Genomic DNA, 20940 nt, shown 5'->3' with positions numbered 1-20940 from the left:
TCCCTAATTATCTTTGCTCAAAATAACAAGTGAATATTAAAAATGACGTTTAAAAGTTTGATTGGAGAACACACGAGTACCCTTGTTATGTTTTCGGAAATGTTGGGCTATGTGAATTGGTAAGTCGCTATATTAGGATACACATTTTAACTCGTCAGTTAGTAGCCCAAGGACTGTAAACTAGGTTGGAGGATCGTTTCAGCAAATTATTTGGTTAACAAGTAGTACTAATCGCTAAGCATATAATTTGCTGGAACTACTTGCTAAATCTTGCTGGCGCCACTGAAGTTTGACATGATCAACGATGCGCTTTTGTTTTTATGTATGTGTGTGGTTTGAGTAAGGGAGTTGGACGAGGAACGGATTTGATGGTATTACAAAGTGTGTGAAGTTATTCATGAAGAAAAATGTCAGCATTTGAGCCAGTGACACTCTTTGTCAGAGGAGAGGAAGTAATAAATGTATTCAATATGGTTATGGCGTTTGGTATATGAGAATGGAATTGATGACTATTTAATTCGTAGGAATCCAGCGATGATGATGCTTGGGATGACACTATACTTGTTGAGGAATATGATCGCTCAGTTAATCCACTTAAGAATAAGGTAGCAAAACTGATGGGAGTGAGTGAAGGGGACGGTGCTTCTGCCTCAAGTAAGGAAAACGCCAAGAATAGGAGTAAGCGTCTTGAGAAGAAGCCATTTCATTCCGTAAGACTTGATTTTGTTAATGTGCAGGAACAGTGATGAGATGATGATGGTGCTGATACTATATAATATCTTACTGATTATATCGCAAATTTTACAGTGGGAGATTGGTTCATTCTGCCGAGCCAAATACAGTGCGGATAAAGTATTTTACGAAGCCGCTATTCTCAGTATTAATAAAAAGAGAGGGACCTGTTGGGTCAAGTATATTGGTAAGTCTGTATTAGGATATGCATTTAAATTTGCCAATTATTAGCCGTGATTCCCTAATGACGGTATGCTAGGCCTGAGGTTCCTGCCAGCAAATTGTATGGCTTACTCGCAGAAATTTATTTTGTGATTCCTTCATTGTCGTATCCAGATTTTGTGAATTGGAACGCAGAAAACTTTTTACTGCAGCGTTTTTTTTTAGGATATGATAACCAAGAGGAAGTGTACTTGGACGGTATTCTGCCCTCTGAAGGCCGTTTGGCCCGACAGGCTCAAGAGGAACAAGCGGTGATTGAAAATTTCCATGAGGTAAGTTTGGCTACCTACTTATTAAAACATAGTAATCAACCCGAAGGTCGGTTTTGTAGGTGACGGTAGAGTTCACCCAGTACTAAGCCTGACGGCGTGTTAAATACCTACTTATATGCCCATAAAATTCTGTTTAAGTAATTGTTGTTTTTGTTGAATATTCGTGGATTATCAAGTGTTATGTGTTAAATGTTTACATTCACGCCACTAACAATGGGTAGGAGAATGTCTACATCATATTATTATCATGCTGTAGTAGAAATTCAACTGTAATTCATATATTTGGCAATGAAATTTCCTGTTCACTCTTCCATCTTCTGTTTGCAACTTAGTCAGGAAGCCTTTTCCGTCATAACTTTGGGTTATCAATCTGAGGATTAGTTTTTTGCGGCTTTTCCAATCTAACCTGTTCCCTGCCATTCTCTTCATTCCCTCATGATTCCTTGCACCAACATTTTCCATTACCTGCTTAGCTTACGCCAAGCTGCTAATGGAAAATGGTAATGTTTCCTCTGTAATTCTTCCCCTCTGTTTCCTATAGTTCACATTGTAGTTAGCACAAGCTCTTCACCTTGTAATTCAAATCAAGAAAAAAAAAGAATAATCAAGCTACCACCCGCAGTAATCCAGTTGAAGATGGGTTTGATAGTGGAGGGTAGAAATCGCCTAATACCAAGCTCAACACCGTGTAAAATTTACACATTATGGGGACCCAGTTCCTTTCCCTATGCTGTCTACAATTTCCCTTAAAGATATACTTTCTAATAATTCACATGTATTGGCTAAGCTTAGCATCTCTAGAGATATCATTTTGAATCAAAACTGAATCCTCAAGAAGTTCTTTCAGAAGTAATTCTGAGTCATTGATATCCTGCATTACTTTCTCAAGTTGTACCTTCAGATGCTTAGGAAACTTTATGTATTTCAATAAGTATGTTATTATACAGGGTGCAGCAACATAGCTTCTTTTTTTCAAAACACAAGACAACCCATTTTATGATACAGAATCTTTTTATTATCTTTATAAATGTAGGTACATATTTAAACTTTTGTTCTAAGCAGTTTTGAAAATCAAATCAGGAAGGTGACACCCCCTGTAGTCCATGCCCTGAATTAGCTGATATCTGGCGTTTGTCATGACCCTTATCAGCATAGCAGCAGATATGTTGGCAATTTCTGTGCGGATGTTGTCCTTCAGGTCGTGTGTCAGGTCAAGTCCTGGTAGATAACTTATGATAATAATAATAATAATAATACTATGACTAGTTTTGATGCATAGGTGACATCATCAGGTTTCCATCCTTGCCTATCCATTGAACTCAGTAGTAGTGTAATTAAGTTTTTTGTGTGAAAAAGTACTAAGCTTTTTATTCAGCAAATTTTCACAAAGAAGAGCCTCAAACCATCAAATTCTACATTCAAGTTGTCTGAAGTCATAATAATATGACAACTCATTGCAGAATTCATTAGCACAATTTATTGGACAAGCTGGTTTTCTGCTGTAATTTTTCAAATTATCACGTCTTCAGAGGCCCCGAAAGTAAAATATCATCGTTTATTACAATTTTAACTAAATCCATTGAATGATACCATGAACTAAAGAATATATTATATCAATAATAACCATTTTGGTACTTGTTGACTACAGAAACTATTTTAGTGTTGTATGTTTTTATATGAATGTGTATTGTATTCTACTGGTTAAGGTTGGTTGTGGAAGGGCTCACGTACTTGCCTCGACTTAAAAAACAACCTGGCATCTGACATAACTATAAACCCTTCTTCCAATCTTTATAATGCCTTCTTTCATTTTGTCCAAAGCCCCCATCTTACTTTTACTCTCTCTGCTATCACGGTCCACAGCATCCCATTGCCAATCAAAAAGCTCTGCATTTATTTTTCTTGCCTCCTTTGAATTTCTCCCAGCAAGCTCCTCTTCTCTCTCCCATGTGGTCCAGGACTTCCTCATTTGTTTTTCTTTCTGCCTGTTTTGCCTTTTCTATCCTTCTCCACATCCCCATTTCAAAAGCCTCCAATGAGCTCCTTTCACCATTGCTTTAATGACTGTTTTCATGCCTTTCAAAATCACACACTTCATCAAAGTTTTAACGAGCCATTTCTTAATATTCTTAACTCTTCTCAGCAAGCTTGTTGTCAAAAATTCTTTGCCTGAGGCTTTTTTGTATGTCCCTACCACTTGTACCATTTTGTGCAAAACACTTCTGAGATATGTGAACTGTTCCTTCTGCTATAGTTTATGCCCTCCTATTTTGAAGCTAAACTTAAAGGGTTTTTCTTCGCAAGGATAAGGATTTTGTGAAATGACGGCCTAAGAAACCTTGCCTCTCTTACTGCCGGACCTGATTCATGGCCCAGAATAACCAAGTGCCTTAGTTGCGAAGACTTATTCAATAATTGTTTTTAATGCGGACATTTCTCATTAATGGCTTCCTCACTGTTGTCGGACACCTCTGCAGCCACCTAACCGAGAAACACACTGCATGGACTGCCTTTCATCTGGCTCCTATCCTAATATCTATTTCACATGGCTAACCCCCCTGAAGAAATTATCATAACTCCCTCCAGCACAGTTCTAGGGGTAATCACGAGGCACAAGTCCCTCAACCACATCAAGGTTATAGTCCATGAGGAGGAATGTAACTTATAATTTAATTTGATGAATAATGGTTAAATTTATGAATTTTTAAAGAAACTTTTGAAGACATTATTTATTGGTTTAGTTGAATGCCCATGTTCATTCATTTTTTCCTATTAACTAATCTCTGCAAATTTTTATGATTATTAACTTTGATCATTATATATTATCTTGTTAAGAAGAAAGAAGAGGAAGACATGAAATATTGTCTGCTTATAACAGATTGATTTATGCCCTGGAAATACCTTATCTGTATTTCACTTATATTTTTAGGTAGATGACACTGAAGATACTGAGGAAATGATTCCCTCAGATAGTAATTCGTTGAGAAAGAATTGTAAAAAGTTGAGGAAAAAAGGTGGATCACCATCAAGTGGTTATAAACAGTTTAACTGGCAGAAAGACAAAACTCCTTCACCCATTAATCGACCATTATCTTCTCAAAGTGCTCATGCCAATGAAGGGCAGCAATTGGGAGTGAGTAAATTTTAAGTTCTTAGCAATGAAATCCATTTTTTGCAATTGAGTATTCTGATACTATGCCTACACATGACTATGTAAAAGTGATCTTTGCTTCATAATGGTTTTCTCAAATTTCCCATTCCACCAAGAAACATGATGGGAATAATCACAAATCATAACTTAGCTGAAGTTTTTAATACCATTTGCATGTCTGACCTGCATCATACCATGGTGCAAAAACTTTTCCAATCTCCGAGTTCAATGTGGGGCACCATTTGAGAGACAATATAAGTAAATAAACCAAGCCCAGCATGATGCGGTTTAGCAGCATTTTATAATTATGATATAATATCTACTGCTCACTTATTTATTATAATGTACGTACAGTGAATATCATACATACGTTATAATAAATAAGTGAATGGTAGAAAGTGTGTTCTCATTTATATACAGTTATCATTTGTCTTTATGCTGTGTTGCAACTGCTGAACCCTTATGAGAAATTGGTGGTTTAATTTAAGAATTTTGGCATGGAGTATGCATTAAGTTTACTTCGTTATTCCTTAATTTTTGATGGCATGCCTCTACATAGAATGCCATGAATCCTTTAACTGACAAAGATGGCATTTACAAATTTTTACTTGGGCAACTGTGTATATTGGTTGTTTATTGCCTGTTGTCATGCAAAAATATATTTAATTTTTTTATGCTCTGAAATAATAATAAATTTTGTAATTTACAGTGGAACCCACAAATTCCTGATGCAAATTCATTGCCTCTGCCACCACCACCACCTCCTCATATTTTTGAGAACTTAACAAGTGATGATGGAGAAGCACTTTCAGCTATGTTGATGTCTTGGTACATGAGTGGCTACCATACAGGTATGTTATTGAAATGATGAATTGTTTAAATCTTACAAAGTTATAACAAAATAGGTGTACTTTTTCTGATCATGTTTTTTAATTTTTTTGCATATCTCAGGTTACTACTATGGCTTGAAGCAGGCTAAGTCACAGCAAAGCAATTGCCACAGTAGCCGTCATCATGGGCGTTGGAGAAAGAGTTAGTCATAAGGGATAATTTAAGTACTTAATGAAACATTTGCTAATAAAATTTCCACCCATTGGATATTGTGTGATATTTTTTTAGTATTAATTAATTTCACCAATGGAGTTAAAGAAAATAAATCAATTCAATTACTTAAGTGAAACATTCATAGCAATTATGACTTTCAAACACTGAAGCAACCAGAAATGTGAGGGAACTTGTTAATTGAAATTCTCAACTTAATGGAAAGGAAACAAACTATGCAAATTTCACTTGAATAGAGATTTATTCACGATCCGGGTTTCAAACACTTAATGTCATCTTCATGATGATGACATTAAGTGTTTGAAACCCGGGTCGTGAATAAATCTCTATTCAAGTGAAATTTGCATAGTTTGTTTCCTTTCCATCATGGATAAATTTCACAGGGTTAACCCTAATACCGTTCGGTTTGTTCTCAACTTAATGATCAAAATCCGCACTTTGTTTCCTCATTATTTATTCAATGAAGAAAAGGCTGAAAGAAATTGACGGGATAATCGGTAAACAGCGTAATGTCATGGAATTACAATGTAGAAACTAAAAGAAAAGGATATGAATAGTCCTGGGTACTCTCCAATTTAAATATAAACAACTACAAAGTATACATTTTATGAGTTTATGTTTAAAAGAATTAGTTTTGTAAAGCTCTGATTTCTCATTTGCACTATACCAAAAAGAAAATTATAGTAAGCTAATTACCTTGGGGGATATAAATATATTAATAACCTTCATCTGCTAATCTCTGTATGGAAACCAATTGTTGGGTACAATACCAGCACTTACTATTTCAGTGTTCCTTATTTATTTATTTTAGTACCCTGCAAGTCACTGCATGGGTGTGTGGCAGGGGGTGAATATACCAAAGACTAATTTAACCTGAACATGACCCTTCTGCTGTTGGACAATATTAGTCTGGTCCCTTATTGTTCATGGACAAAATGATGTCTTAAATCTATCTGTTCTACCCTTATCTCTCTGATTTTATTAGCATGATCTCTCCCACCCTAGTAGGATGGGTTAATAATCCATTTTCAACATCACTGCTAGAGATATCCTTCCAATTTATGCAAGAGATTTAATCGGTAATTTAACCTTCGCTCTGGGAGTGATTCCTAGCCTAGCTGCTCTAATATTTTGGATACGCCACCAAGTTTATCATAATGTTTGACAAATCTAGCTCCTATCTATCTATACTGCACGCAATCCAATTCGGCAATTAATCCAAATTACTGAGGATCCCATGTACATACCAGCAGCAGGTTTTAAATGAGGCCTTACTAGCAAAAGATAACATTTCTCTTTGACCTTTTCAACACGTTTACCCAGTACTCTTCTAATCAATCCTAATTTTTTGTTAGCTTGTCCACATATTCCCTGTATGTTTCCCCCAGAGAGGTTGTGAGTGAGGGTAATGCCTAGTTATTTAATTAAGTCTACACATTTTATTTTGGTGTTCCCATAGGCATTTGCTCTTGTTCCAAAAATGTATGACTGCACACTTATTCCATTATGGTGTTCCCAGGTGTTCGGGAGGGAATTGATCCTTTTCCAAATATTTATCACTACGCACTTTCTTTAGTTTAATTTTAATTTCCAAGTGTCGCACCAACGTTGTATATCATTAAGGTTGGATGATAAAGATGCTGCATCCTCAGGATCACAGATCGTGGTAAAGCACTGCATCGATGGCAAATAAACCCATTTACGAGTGACTACGGAGTCAATGTCGTTAACGTAAAGTAGGAATAAAAGAGGTACGATGACTTTCCTGGGATACACCTGAAGTAACCTCGTCTGCGTTTGAGCTAACTCCAACTATGACTACTCTTTGCAACCGACCATTCAAAAAGTCTTTTATCAAACCCCGTGTATATTTATCTATGCCAAATGCTACTAGCCTTGCGAGTAGTTTACAATGAGGTACTTGACGAAGGCTTTTCTACAAACCCAGAAAAATCGCGTCCACTGGAACCTCGAAGTAAGAACCTGGCTCTCTCCCGAAGTAAGAATATCATGAACAAGCGCAAGTTGTCTCTCGCAGGATTTACCTTCTCCTAACCCGTGGTAATTTTTCATTAAAAATTCCGGACTATTGAGGTATCTCAGGATCAAACTAACAACTGTGTTCCAAAACCTTGCACGAAATGGATTGGGGGAAATAGGTCTGTAATTGCTCGGCTACTCCTTGTCTCCGTTTCTATATATTGATATTACGTTAGCCGTTTTCCAATCCCTGGGAAATCTACCAGCGGCTTATTCAAGAGACGTCTATACGGTGCTACTTCCGTAAGTATACGAGAACCCTGTGGTTACTAATTCCTATTATAGTTTCTGTAGATAAACCTTTTTCGGGAATATTCATCACCAGCAGATCAATAATATTGTCCCCCATAGTTGGTAGTGTGGCAAGGAGTTCAACGTAAAAGAATTCAATAGCGATTCGCAGACATCTTTGTCTTTACCTTCCGTTTTAAAACTACCATGTGCTCCAGTCAATAGATGGGACATTGAAATCTCCACCGATTATAATGTCACGATCATTGTGTAGGGATAAGAAACCTTTGATTTGCTCATCTAATTCTAGTATTGACTAATCTCTGTCGTCCCGCGGTTCTTCATATCTCTTGTTTAACAAAACATGTTTGGATTTGATAAGTCGGTAATCTTAAGTGAGACGAAGAATTATGATCCTACTGTAAGTTCACTTAACTTTCATGATGGTTAATTTTCACGTGATCGAAACCCAATAGCTATGGATAAAATGCGTGATTGTAAAGAGATGATTTAGTACGACTTAAGGGGATCACCAAGCCCTCGTGACATTTGAGTGAACTGAAGATAGCCCTTACTCGCTCATGGTCGGAACAGTAAATATATTTTCAGCAATACCAACAAACTGCGGAAATGTATGCGAAGATTATACGAGAGATTAACTTCATAAAAAAGAAGTTAGTATTTGTCAACGTTCTCTCGTTTCTTAGCTGTCAAATTTCTTTATTAGCATTGGTTGAAATTAATTTTTAGCGATTGAAAAACTGCAAATGTGGATTATTAATACTCACTGAGCAACTACGGAGGGCTCTCTGTACTCATGGTTTCGTCTTTATAAGTCGCATGCCTCATATTTTATGATTAGTTATATCATCTGTAGTTTGTGGTATGTGATATAGTCTACCCTTATATGTATTATGAAATAAAGTCTCGGTACTACTTTGTTAAGTATTATCATTGCATGTTTACACCTACTATAATTGGACTCGTCTTTCTTAAGGCATTAAATAAATGAACTTCTAATTGGGCAGTTCATCACAAAGGAGACGCACATTAAAGTTTTGTCATTTTCATTACGTCTTAAAAAACGCGCGGAAACGTGTCGGAAATATCGATGGTAGTTCTCTTAATTAATAAATGTGTGTAAATTAGTGGGGGAAACGACTCCTTTTGTGCAAAATGGCATTTTGTTTAATGTATTAAACTAATGAAATTCACGATCTATTCCGCAAAACGTAATGAATTTATAACGTTATGAAGTCATAGTTCGTCAAATAGTAGATTTACATCGATTTGCCAAATCTTCGTCGTGAACCACGAAATGGTTAAATTGATGCCCCAAGCCTTCTCCCAAAAACTACTACAACCTATCGTTTTCATTCTGTAGTAGGTGGATAAAAATCAGCCAAATCAACGCCCCTAATTCATGAGTTTCTTAACGCTTGAAGTAAGTATTGACAGACAATAAAGACAAATGACGACCGCAGAGAAATGTGTTAGTCTATGGTATTTCAAAAAAAGTCAGTGCGAACACATACTTTGTAATGTTGGTACTTTTGTCAGCAGCCGTTGTCACTGATCGCCTCCTTGATGGACCTTAACCCTGCCACCTTTGAGAGTAGTTCCCAACTAGGAGAAATGTCGCACCTTCCCACGCTTCGACGATTTGGTGGGGATTCAATTTCACTTCGAAATGAATGCTGGCAGCTTGCAGAGAATTCAAAATTTCTGTGCTATTTTTTCCGAGAAAATTCCTGAATTTTGCCGCATCTCATTGAAGGTATTGCATTTCCAACTGTGAATCAAGAGGAGGGAAACGATATAACTTTCCAATGGGTATTGAGATGTAAGTAAGTTATGTAATAAGCTTCATACCTAACAAACTATTTGACAATCAATCCTGGAATAACATTTTTAATGATACAAAGTTATTTCCTATGCTCAATAGTCATATGATACGTATGAGAATGTTAATTAGTGATAAGTTTCTTCTGTAATTCTAATGCCAGAACAATTCCATTGTAATAGCTTTTTACCACCCTTGGCTCATGGTTGGATGGTATAATGATAAGGGAATTTTTGCATATAATGAATTTTAGACGTTTTACTTATATGAGCGATTCTGTAAGTGAATTGCCGTTACAATGTTAGTTGTTTATTGTGCACTTTTAATGCCTGATATTCAAACTTTGATACAATGTCTTGACAGTGGTTTATTGTAACACCTTGACATTGGCGTTTCATAACTTTATTATGTTAGCTTAAATATGTGTATAAACGTTGTAAATACATATTATGTTGTTTGCTTTTCAATGCGATTTTATCAAGTGTTGTCCAATGACATAACAGGTCAATTAATACTGACAATAACTGATATGATACTATCACGAAAATATTACTAGCTGTTGATTTGTTAACCTTCCTCTGTAGTCTTCAGTTTACTTCTCTCACACATGATATAAAAGTTTTAATAAATAAAACAACAACATTTTAACATTATCATACTTCAAAATTGTGCATAATAAATGGCTTTCTGTTTCACTAACACCCTGATTGGCATTCATTAGTTAAAGTACATTGTATTTTTAACTTTAATCATATTCCATTTATATAGACTATTTAACGCCACAGAGACTTATCTGTCCCCAACATCATTCCAGAAAATGTACAAATATTTAGTAATCACATTGCTGCAAGAGTATATGCCAGTTAGTAGAGGTGAGATATAAATATTTTCCTTTTTTCATTGATATTTTTGTATTTTTTATTATTATTTGTCTTTATATTGCAGATGATTGAGGCATAGATGGGTAGCAAGAAGCTACTGCAATTTTTTAATGGATTTTGATTCTACTTCTGATAGATTGATTGAGGCTGTGGATATCAAGTACAAGAAACCATTGAAGTTGGCAGTCAAAAATGAAAGTCATTATGTGGATCACTGGACATCAACCCTAACCAAAATCCAATCATGGGAGCTCCTGGGAAGGAGTAAAGTAACCTGCCCTCCTTCTCTAGATGGGTTTTTTGTTTAGTATTTTAATCCTAGGATTGGTTTATTGCAGCACATATCTTTCCATTCGGCTGTATTTTGAATGCAAAACAAGGCTGCATATGTACAAAGCGAACGGTAACTACGGCCGTATAAATATAATGGGAAGAGTTCACCCCAGCCGTACTCTTATAAATGGGCAAAGGATGGGTGGGGGATATTGGAGAAAATACAAGCAGTAAATCGATAAAAATTATAAAATTAAATAATTAACTGAAAATAAGACCAACAATAAATATAGTAAAAAACTGAAAATAATTGAAATATTTAAATACCGCAAACGGTTAGAACAATGAAATGGAGGACTGCAAATAAATCACGTACTATCTAACTAGAAAAATTAGGCTGCATATTCTAGTGCAAATAATGTGGTGGTTCCTGTTACCATCCACATCGCTGTACTGCAGCCAATACCCTGCATTTCACTCTCGCCCGCAGCTGTGGCAGCTGATGCTAGGCCGACCCACTCAGTCTGCACCACCAGTGCCTAATGGTGAAACTGCTGTCTAACTACTAAACTAAACTCTAGATGGGTTGTTAACTATCATTAAAGTGGCAATCTTGCTGTGCTATTCAAAACATTCACAGAGGAAACCCTAAAAAAAATAACATTTATCTAAACCCTATTGAAAATATTTTCAGTGTTGTTAGGATCGCAATCGCATTGTAAACAGCAATAGATAATAATTTGGTTTTCAACCAGGCCAAAGAAATTACTGAGTATGATAGTTTTCATCTTTTGATAGACTTAACCTCTTTATAAAAGAAGATATCGGATACAATATAGAAGAACCTAGTGGCAACAAAAGAAATAAGTTGATTTTAAAGGCAACAAGGGAATAGGATAAGTTGTATTCATATATATATATGTGTATATATATATATATATATATATATATATATATATATATATATATATATATATATATATATATATATATATATATATATATATTTTCATGTGAGGTGCAGACATTTCCTGAGGTTCATCCTTTTTAAAGATACAAATATATTATCAGATGCCTTTTTATATTTTCCTTTGGATGATGACAAACAAAACCCAACTTGTCCATCTGAAGAACCTCTTTCTGCTATGGGCCAAGGCATCACTGGAACTGGGATTGAATTGACTCTATCCGAGCACAATGGACAGTTGTTATATTTAAGTACCCAAATACTGTCTGAAGCAATCGATTAATTTTTTCTTTCAGTAGAGATCAATGGAAGGTGGATTGGAACTAGAGAAAGACAACAAGATGGTTGGCGATGGAAGAGGGTATGATATGTTTGCATGTGAAGTGGAAGAAATACCTTTAAAAGAGATGAGAAATAGGAAAAGAACAGAATTTGACAAAATTCCAGCTGAGATATTGAAAGCATTAAATAAGAAAGGAAAAAAATTAACACATTTGAGTAATGAAATTTACAAAAGGGGACAATGGTTTCAATACTTCAAAACACTTCAATGGTTCCTTTAGAATAGAAGAAAGATGTTGAGCCATAAAGGGAACCAGGGGAACAATCGAAGATGATGATGGTGATCCTTTTCAGTTATCACCTAGGCGTCCATTATGCATTTACGTAAAGAGATGAATGAAATGAACTTATAAATTAACTTTAAATATCCTGTCATTCATTATTCTGCAGGTTGATTATTTTTGTTCTTATTCTTCTGTTATTTACTGTCATATTTACTCTCTTAAAGTTACTTTTGGAATTCTTTATTTAAAAAAAATAGTTTTCTTTAGTTTTTGTATGAGCAGTTCTAATAGCACAAATAACGGATGACTTGTGCTTTAGTATTTCTGTACGTTCTGTAGACATTTATTTGAAATGGGGTCATATGTTATTGTGAAATTATGAAGTGTAATACTCTTCTTTTCTTTTACAGATAGGGTTGCTATTTGGAATTATTCTTTTTTATTATCATGACCCGGCAAGGGCCAACTTTTATAACAAGGGTTTTTCCCTTCAATTATTTATGCATTGTTCTTTTATTATATTTTTACTTTGTGGTGGTATTATTCATATTAAACTGTAATAAATAAGCACGTTTTCTCTTCCGGTTCCTGCTTTTTATGGTTTTATCAGTTTTTCCCCATCTCTTTGTCTCATTACGATGCCTTTACTCGATAATTTATGTATTAACACGCAGTAGTTGTTATTTACTTAGTTATTCCACTCTAGAAAATGAGAATTAATGGCCAATAATTTTTTGCAATGCTATAATCTCGGGATAATAATAATACTTTATTCATTTTTAAAACTGATACATCCATATTAAATGTTTTCAATATAAATATTATTTAACATATAAACATAAGCTCTTAAATGTGATGAAGATTGTCACAAAAGAATACATTCAATGAGTAAAGTGGATGAGCAAGTATCCAGATATATTCCCTAATTGTTGAAACTCTGGATACAGTCTGATTTTAACTGAGTAGGCAGATAGTTATACCGTAATATAATCTTATTCTTTGATTACAGAGGGATTTCCTCGAAAATATGGTAGTCTTTGGAAATTTTTACTGCTACCTACCTTTAAAACTTGCATTACTTTTGATTGCATTGCATATACAGTGAAATGTGGGTTCAGTTTTGAAGTAATTAATTTATTCTGTGATTTTGTAATTATGTTTCATGGATATGTCACTACCAATACTGGTAAACATGACAGTTTCAGGTTTAACTTTGTGGAATTCCTTCATTATGAGGGTAGAAAGAAACTTAACATTTCCACCATAAAGTGGTGGAAATGGACCTTTATGGTGGAAATGTTAAGTTTATTTTTACTCTCACCAATACTGGTGTTTATATGCGATAAGAGTATCACCTTTGTGATTTCCTAATGTTAAGACCATTTAATAAAGAGGACAAAATGTTTACACTTTACCGAAGACGTTATTCAAGCTCCGCGGCAATAATACGATGTCAGCGTTATCTCTCTTAACTACGACGTAGTTTCATTGTAAAACATCGCCACCTTTGAACGGGTTACCCAAAGAAAATGGAGTACAGTCGTTAAGAGTACAGTGGGCGGGTCGGTAGTGTAAACTGAGTGTCAGCATTAGAACGACACTTTATATATTTATCTAGAAATGCCATCGGTGACTTTTACGGAATGGCTGCTGTTGCCATTTCACGTAGTGCGTGCCATAATGGCATCCTTGAGCAATTAGCAACAACGGCCGCCATCGTTTGGGAATAACCCCCGTGGGCCAGCTTTTCGTGGGCCAAGTTCAGTTTACCAATATGGCCACTAATATAGCAACACCGAGGTGAAGTGTAATTCTACCAATTTATAAGGCTTTTCCACGTTGCTTCCATGGTTAAATTCATGTTTGAAAGAGAAAGTTGTTTTGTTTATTTAATTATTTTAAATTGAAACTTCTAATATGTTACAGCCAAGCCAAGTATGGAAAGGTCAAGTGAAGACGAAGGCGAATCCTCCAGTACAGATCAAGCAGCCTTCAAAGACGACGAGAACGAAAGGCCTCTGAAAAAGGCCCGCTATATATGGCAAATTAAGGGGAAGTATCATCTCAGAGAAAAGGAGAGGAAGATCTACTTGCCTTCAGAAACCCGTAGTGAGAGTATTGCAGTTCCTGTTGAATTCAAAAATTTAAGTGCTGTTTGTTGTGGTAATGAGGAAAATTATATTGGAGAAAGAACAATGGAATCATTACCAGATGAAACTTCGCCCGTTGATAAATGCTCCACGAAGTGCCCCAGTCCGTTGCAAGATATCGAAGAAGTAATCAAAGAGGATGCTACGACTTTTGAAGTCCCCAATAAAGATGAAAGCGCCGAAGTTAAGCGCACAACACCACCTCTTCACCTTATTATTGAGAGAGAGCCTTCCCATGCATCACCCAAGACGTCATCATGTTGTTTTCAATCATTTTTACATTCAGTGAATCGCTCCAGTCTTCACGTGAGGAAATGGCAAACTAAACAGCTAGCACAAGGTATTGTGGATAACACTATCAACAAAGTTCTTGAAGAAATGGGCTTCGTACCTCTACCAGAAGATGCGGATGACGTTTTTAATGAGCCCACCAATTGCAATGATTCGCACCAAAATTTTGAAAATGAAGCTGTGTTGATGGCAATACAGAGCCACGGTTTACAAAGAAACGAATTTGACCCCCCTAATACTCCAGGAAATGAATCTGCTAAAGAATCAGAAACTGATGATGGAAGCAAAAATCCTGGGTTGAAAGCCATCCCGAATAATTTAGAGCATATTAAGGACACCACAACACATAGTGCCCCTCGTGCCTGCAACATACCTCAAGTGATCTCAGATGTCAAAGTTTTTGAGCCATGTGATCCTTTTCGCCAGAGACAGTCAGTGGATGGTTTTCAACCAAAATTCAACCTAACCAAAACTAAGTTTAATTTAAATGACAGTAGTGAAGGTGAGAAATGGCTTGAGGAAATGGCTCAAGAAATGGAATCCAGTGTTATCCCCTTAGGTTTTAATAGCGATAGATATGGCTTAGTTAGTGGCAGTAGTAGTGAGGACAATACAGACAGTGTAGACAGCTTCGTTAAATTGGATTATGATGAGGACGACGAGGAAAAACTCGTGGTGATAGGCTTTGAGGAGAATCGCCCTTGTGGGAACGCAATAAAAGACACAGAGACACAACCGTCACTATCAGTAGAAAAACCATTGCCACTGGTTGAACATGATGACTTTTTGGACCAAGCTGTTGCTGTGGCAATTCAGAAGAAAGGCTTAAGTGTGTTTGGGTGTATAGATAATGGCTAGCTGCCAACAGTACAATATGCATACATTTTTAGGTCATTTCGGTTTAGCTAAAATGATGGGTGATGGAAGGAAAGACTTCTCATTGGTTTAATAATCCTCGGACGGATGCAAGTCCCAGGACCTGACATTTTTATGGAAAAACCAAATTCCCTCGGTTTACAAAGAACTAGAAGGTACTGTTTAGTATTTATGTTTGAATGTGCTTTACTGTGTTAGATCTTAAAATGCGTGTGATTGGAATTGATATGGTATGAATTTTGAAATCAATCACACATTTTTTTCGTCAGCATGATTTTAGTGCAACTGATTTAATTGAACATTTGGACTAGCTGTGCATTCATTAACGAGTTTAAATATGCTATATGCTGACCACATTTATCGTATAAATTATTTATAAAATATTTTTACTTGTACCTGTGAAAGCACGGCTGGTTTTAAGAGAGCAAATGAAAATCTGGAATGTTTAAGGTATATGGTTACTAAGTTTTTAAGATGTAATGGTGAAAAGTAAGTTGACGGAAAAGGGAGAACCATTGCTTAATAACACATATTACTCAAAATGAATCCTCATAAAGCCTAAATAATGCTGAAATCTGTTGTAATTCAAGTGTGTAATGCAAGTGTGAACGTTTATTCAGTTATTTGCAAAATGCCTTCCAAAATTGTGAAGAACATCGATTTTTACCCTTCATTCTGGCGAAACCCTTTTACAAATTTTGTTTGTGATAAGTCACTATCATCACTTGTCAGTCTCATGCATACATGGAAAACCTTTAATATAACGAGAATGGCTTTTGCTTGTTATTAAACATAGATCAACTATTAGCATATAATCATGTGTTTTACAGAACCTCTGAGAAGATGCAAATACATCAAGTGAAGGTGGATGTTGAAGCTCGTGAAAACACTTGTTTGTTCTCTAAAAGTACCCATTTATAAGTTGCATTTTGCAGAGGGCACCCATTTCTTAGTTTTTTTTAAACTCTTGAAGAATTTGTGCTCGTTGTGACTTGGAGACATTTTGTTTTATTGACAAACATCAGTGATATTTGCGTTGCCAACAATGTTAAGTTTTGAGTAATGTGGTTCGAATCACTCATGTGGAGTGGAGTGATCTGTATAATGAGTGATTGCATGGATATGTCTTCATCACTTTCTGCTAGCTTGGGATAAAATCCACGGATCAAGTGAGTGAATTGGACTTATTAGCTCCTAAAACAGCAAGTTTTGCGAATGAATTTTGGTATAGGTTTTCCCATTTTTAAGTGAAAATGAAGTGATATACAATCAAGAACATTATATGTTCCCAGGGCTGTTGCTATCATGTGTTCGGGAGGACATTTTCTGAAAGGTAGTTATTTCAAATCATTTGTCAAAGCTCAGGAGCTCTTATGATAAACCATGATTGTCATCGTAAAATTACTTGGAGGGATGAAAGCATGAACTGCTTGGGGACATACTAGGGGCATATTGGTGTGCTTTTTGAAATCTGTAGCGCAATTGCTTTTAACTGCTTATTTTTATCTAATTTATAAGCCGAAGTTCAGGTGGACCATTGACCGTTCCACCAATTTTGAAGAGAAGCATTTGCCACAAAGTCATAAAAATTGATATGCCAAGGAAAGCTGGGTGAAAAGAGAAATGTAGGAAGAAGGGTGAGCCCATTTTAATTTTCTTTGCATAAAGCGTTAGCTCATCGTATCAATGTGCTGTGTTTTTGATTGGTATATCATAGAAATAAGTGAAATAATTGAGATAATGTTTTTTATTGTGCCAGTTAGGATTTTAGCTTTATTAAGGAAATATTGTTATAAAATGTTTGTTTTATTTTCTGTCAGAGAGCTTATTGTAACATTGGAAGTGTGGTGAATAAATATGTAAATTATAGTGTTTCTGTGAATGTTCACAAGAGCTACACCAAAGATTTATTCAGTTAGGACCCTTTTTAACTGTGAAATTAAAATGCCTTTGCTGACAATGTTTTGTTTTAACAGGTTTTGGTGTTCTTCCATGAGTAATATTCTTTTGTCTAATTTAGAAATAAGAAATCATTGTCATTTATGAGGAACAGATTTACCGAAATCATCACAATAACTATAATAGTTATGAGCAGCCCTGGTGTCTTATCATAGGTTGAGTCTCAATACTGCAGTAAATTTAATGTATGATTTACAGTGTTATTTTAATGCCATTTAATATTGAATATGTATGTGTAGGATATTTTCCATTGGCTGGTGACCTGGGCAGCTCTAGCTTTTGGTGACCAATAGGGTAAGGTGTAATCACTGCTCTCTTGTATGGTACCTATGTTCTTGGTCTGTACGTAGGGTGTATGTTGATATCCTGTCATTGAATTACTTTTACAAAGTGTAATCATATGTCCCAGTCCAAATTGTCAAATAATTTCTCCAGATGCATGAATTCAATAAAATTTGGTTGATCTTCTGCATTCTCAATGGTGCATTTGAGAGCAAGAATAGGTTTTCTATTTCTTATGCTTTCCCATCCATGCATCCAGTGGATTATTCTAGTGCTCTTTCATTCATATATCATCAAACATATTTTGCGAGCAAGTTTTTCCATTTTTATGCTTTTGGTATGGGGATGATTGCATTATTCTCAAAGTGCATTATTGTTTCTTCTCTAATAGAAATATTAGGTATTAGCTGTGTCAGTGTTTATTAATTCTAATGGTAACCTATGTCATCAATCTGTGGAGCCTTGCTTACCCTTAAAAACTTCATTCTGGCATGCCATCCAGCCCTGAGAAGAAAGTCCTTTTTCTTATCGTCATTGTCACTAGCGTCCAATGCTCTTCTTCCAATATTCTTCTATACATTTCTGGCATAAAATGCCATTATTATCCCATAGGGCAATCAAGCTTGGTCTGCATTCCTTTAAGTGAGCTGATTTCCCTTGTGAATAGTTAAGCTGGACTTCATCCTTTCTTCTCTTGCTTTTTTTATCTTTTTCCGATCAAGTTTCTTAATTTATTGTAGCATTTCTGCCCTTCTCCAGTTCTTGTATTTTCCATTCTTCTCTCCATCAAGGCCTTTGTCTCATTAAATGTTTCTGTGGTGTACAGTATATCTGGGATTTCCAGTATTTGCCATTTTTCTTTGATCATTTCTAGATTACTACTATTTTCCCTACATTTATTTAGTTCTTATTGGATTGTCATCTATGGCTCCATATACTTTAATTATTCTAGTTGCCATTGGCTCTCTACTTTTTCTTTTTTACTTTCTGGAGATACCTCTACATTATCCCCAAATTGTGGTTACTTTACACTTCTGACCCTGGAGAGGTTTGATAGGTATAGATAGGATCCTGCTTAGCAAGGATGTTTTCAATTTTGACCTCTTCTCTTGAGTTCTGCATTTTCCATTAGTATCTTTGTCATAAATGGCTTTTAAAATCTTGTTTATCTCTTATTATTGTTACTCGGCAGAACTCATATTTTTTCCGCTTGAATGTCATTTCAATATGTTATGCAAATTCCATAAAGTTACGCCTGAGTCAACAAATTCATTTCCCTAGTATACGTACGAATGCCTACTGTTTTTCCATCTCAACCACTGATGATTACATTTGTCTCCAGTGTGCGTGATTATATAGGATGGGAGAACCAGAATGTGATAGGAAGTACCCACAGAAATGACAAATTTTGCATATTAGATATAATTCACATCATTCTTGGCTCATTTACTCTTTATGTTTCCAATAAATTTAGTTATTTTTTCACTCACTTCAAAATAACTTCTAGTAACCCTTCTGCAAAATAATCAAACCATATTGTAACCAAACAAAGTGGTCTACAAAATATTATTTTAGTGTCTCAACTTTAAAGTGAGAAAATTTCAGCTTTGAAAGTAGTTGTAATGAACATGTCTTCCAGCTTGCTTGATGCGGTATATATATAAATATTAGGGCAAATTATTTACATCAGTAAGTCCCTGTTTTAATACAGAGTCATGCAAGTCTCATCTTAAATTAGGTGATTGTAAATTTCACTGGTGGGCTGTTGTGTGCTCTTGGTTCGGATATAGCAGATTAAGGCATTTCCTTGCCAATACACTATATACCCGGAGTTGCTCAGGGAAATACTACAATATTTGTTTTCATATTTCGTTGCAGGTGTTTTGTGTTGTGTCTAATGTATCGTCAGTTATTTTTATTGTTATTAATCATACCTTTCATCTCACACCTGTCCCATGCGTGGCACCTTTCTGTGCATAATTCCATAGGATGTTCCCATCCTCTTGTCTTTCCTCAAAAGACAGCCAGGATTTTTCTTTTCCCTCATTCCTACTCCATTTTTCTTGTAGTTTTCTCCATTCACTTCTACAACCAAGCTTCATTATTATCTATATATTTACATTCTTATCATAATTAATGTTCCTATGTTTAATGCTGTTCATCATGTTATATACTTTTATATTTTTTTAAATTCATCCTCACTTATGGCCAGTGTGACCCTGGAATCCTGATAGACCACTCTGGGCTTGTTTACAGGCTCTGTGGGGTTTGAGCTACCTGTTGACACAACACCCAAACTAACTTGAATTGAAAACCTTTGGATTAATAGGTAGACACATTTCCTACCTGACTAACCAGGCCAGGCTTTTTAACTCTAAATTCAAACTTCATTGTACATGTAAATTTAGTACTTGTCTCATAACTGGCAATGTCGACCACTACTTCTATAGCAGTGAGCATTAAAAAAGAAAAGTCTGAAACAAGGGGAACAGTTTGGTATGACCAAGACTGGTGCTCATCTTTTGTAAGACTTGCAAATTCATTCATTCTGGGTTTTGGGTAATTTCTATTCCTTTTCAAAAATCACAAAATCAACCTGCAGGTTGGTTTAATGTGTAAAAGTTTCGCTCCTTTTACAAAACCCTTGGGCATGTGCAGTTCACGCATCAGGGTAAGGGGACAATTGCCTCTCCCTCCATTTGGCCGGAGTCTGAATGCTCTACCCAAGCAATCTCTTTTCCTTTGGGTGCCTCTTCCCAGTAAGATCTGATCACTAGAAATGCACCAGAGAACTTGTTTAAGAATCGTTTGGGTGTTAACCCATGACTCTGAATGCTCTACTCACCAGGTTGCGATGCCACTTAATATTAATTGATTTATGGATTAATTACAGTTGATGCATGACTCAACCATTAATTTTGGGTTAACTTGATTTTCTCACTGCATTTCAAGGTAATCAGTATGGCCAATGTTGGGTATTCAAGAAAGTGAATTGGTTAATTAGGTCTCCACCTAAAACAGGAATAGTATATTTCTTATTACATGGTTTCATTCCCACTTCAATTGTATCTTTTACCCATTTATTAGTATTTACTGTATTGAGGACATTTTTTTAAACATTGTATTTGTTATGTATGTAGCT

General features: G+C 35.6%; 2 protein-coding genes across 4 annotated transcripts; both read left to right on the top strand.

The window, feature by feature from the left end:
• Nucleotides 1-318: 318 nt before the first annotated feature.
• Smn (survival motor neuron) lies at nt 319-5475 on the top strand. Of its 2 annotated transcripts, XM_071593767.1 has the most exons (7): nt 319-452; nt 525-710; nt 808-919; nt 1120-1226; nt 4156-4359; nt 5087-5228; nt 5329-5475. In XM_071593767.1, the coding sequence occupies exons 1-7, from the start codon at nt 408-410 to the stop codon at nt 5412-5414; spliced, it is 882 nt and encodes a 293-aa protein (XP_071449868.1). In that variant the 5' UTR covers nt 319-407; the 3' UTR covers nt 5415-5475. The 2 variants fall into 2 exon arrangements, with proteins under 2 accessions (XP_071449868.1, XP_071449869.1); XM_071593768.1 differs by lacking the exon at nt 4156-4359.
• Nucleotides 5476-13815: 8340 nt separating this feature from the next.
• LOC139695191 (uncharacterized) lies at nt 13816-18004 on the top strand. Of its 2 annotated transcripts, XR_011702282.1 has the most exons (3): nt 13816-14040; nt 14167-15712; nt 16388-18004. XR_011702282.1 is itself a non-coding variant. In XM_071593861.1 (2 exons), exon 2 carries the CDS (start codon nt 14178-14180, stop codon nt 15537-15539), a length of 1362 nt encoding a protein of 453 aa, XP_071449962.1. In that variant the 5' UTR covers nt 13816-14040; nt 14167-14177; the 3' UTR covers nt 15540-18004. The 2 variants fall into 2 exon arrangements, 1 of the variants encoding a protein (XP_071449962.1); XM_071593861.1 differs by having other exon boundaries at nt 14167-18004.
• The last annotated feature ends 2936 nt before the right edge of the window (nt 18005-20940 follow it).

The sequence above is a fragment of the Hetaerina americana genome, unplaced genomic scaffold (assembly GCF_022747635.1).
Source record: "Hetaerina americana unplaced genomic scaffold, ioHetAmer1.1.p SCAF_6, whole genome shotgun sequence".
NCBI classification, from domain to species: Eukaryota; Metazoa; Arthropoda; class Insecta; order Odonata; family Calopterygidae; genus Hetaerina; species Hetaerina americana.
The sequence above is the reverse complement of the archived record's forward strand: the minus strand, read 5'-3'. Positions and strand labels throughout refer to the sequence as shown.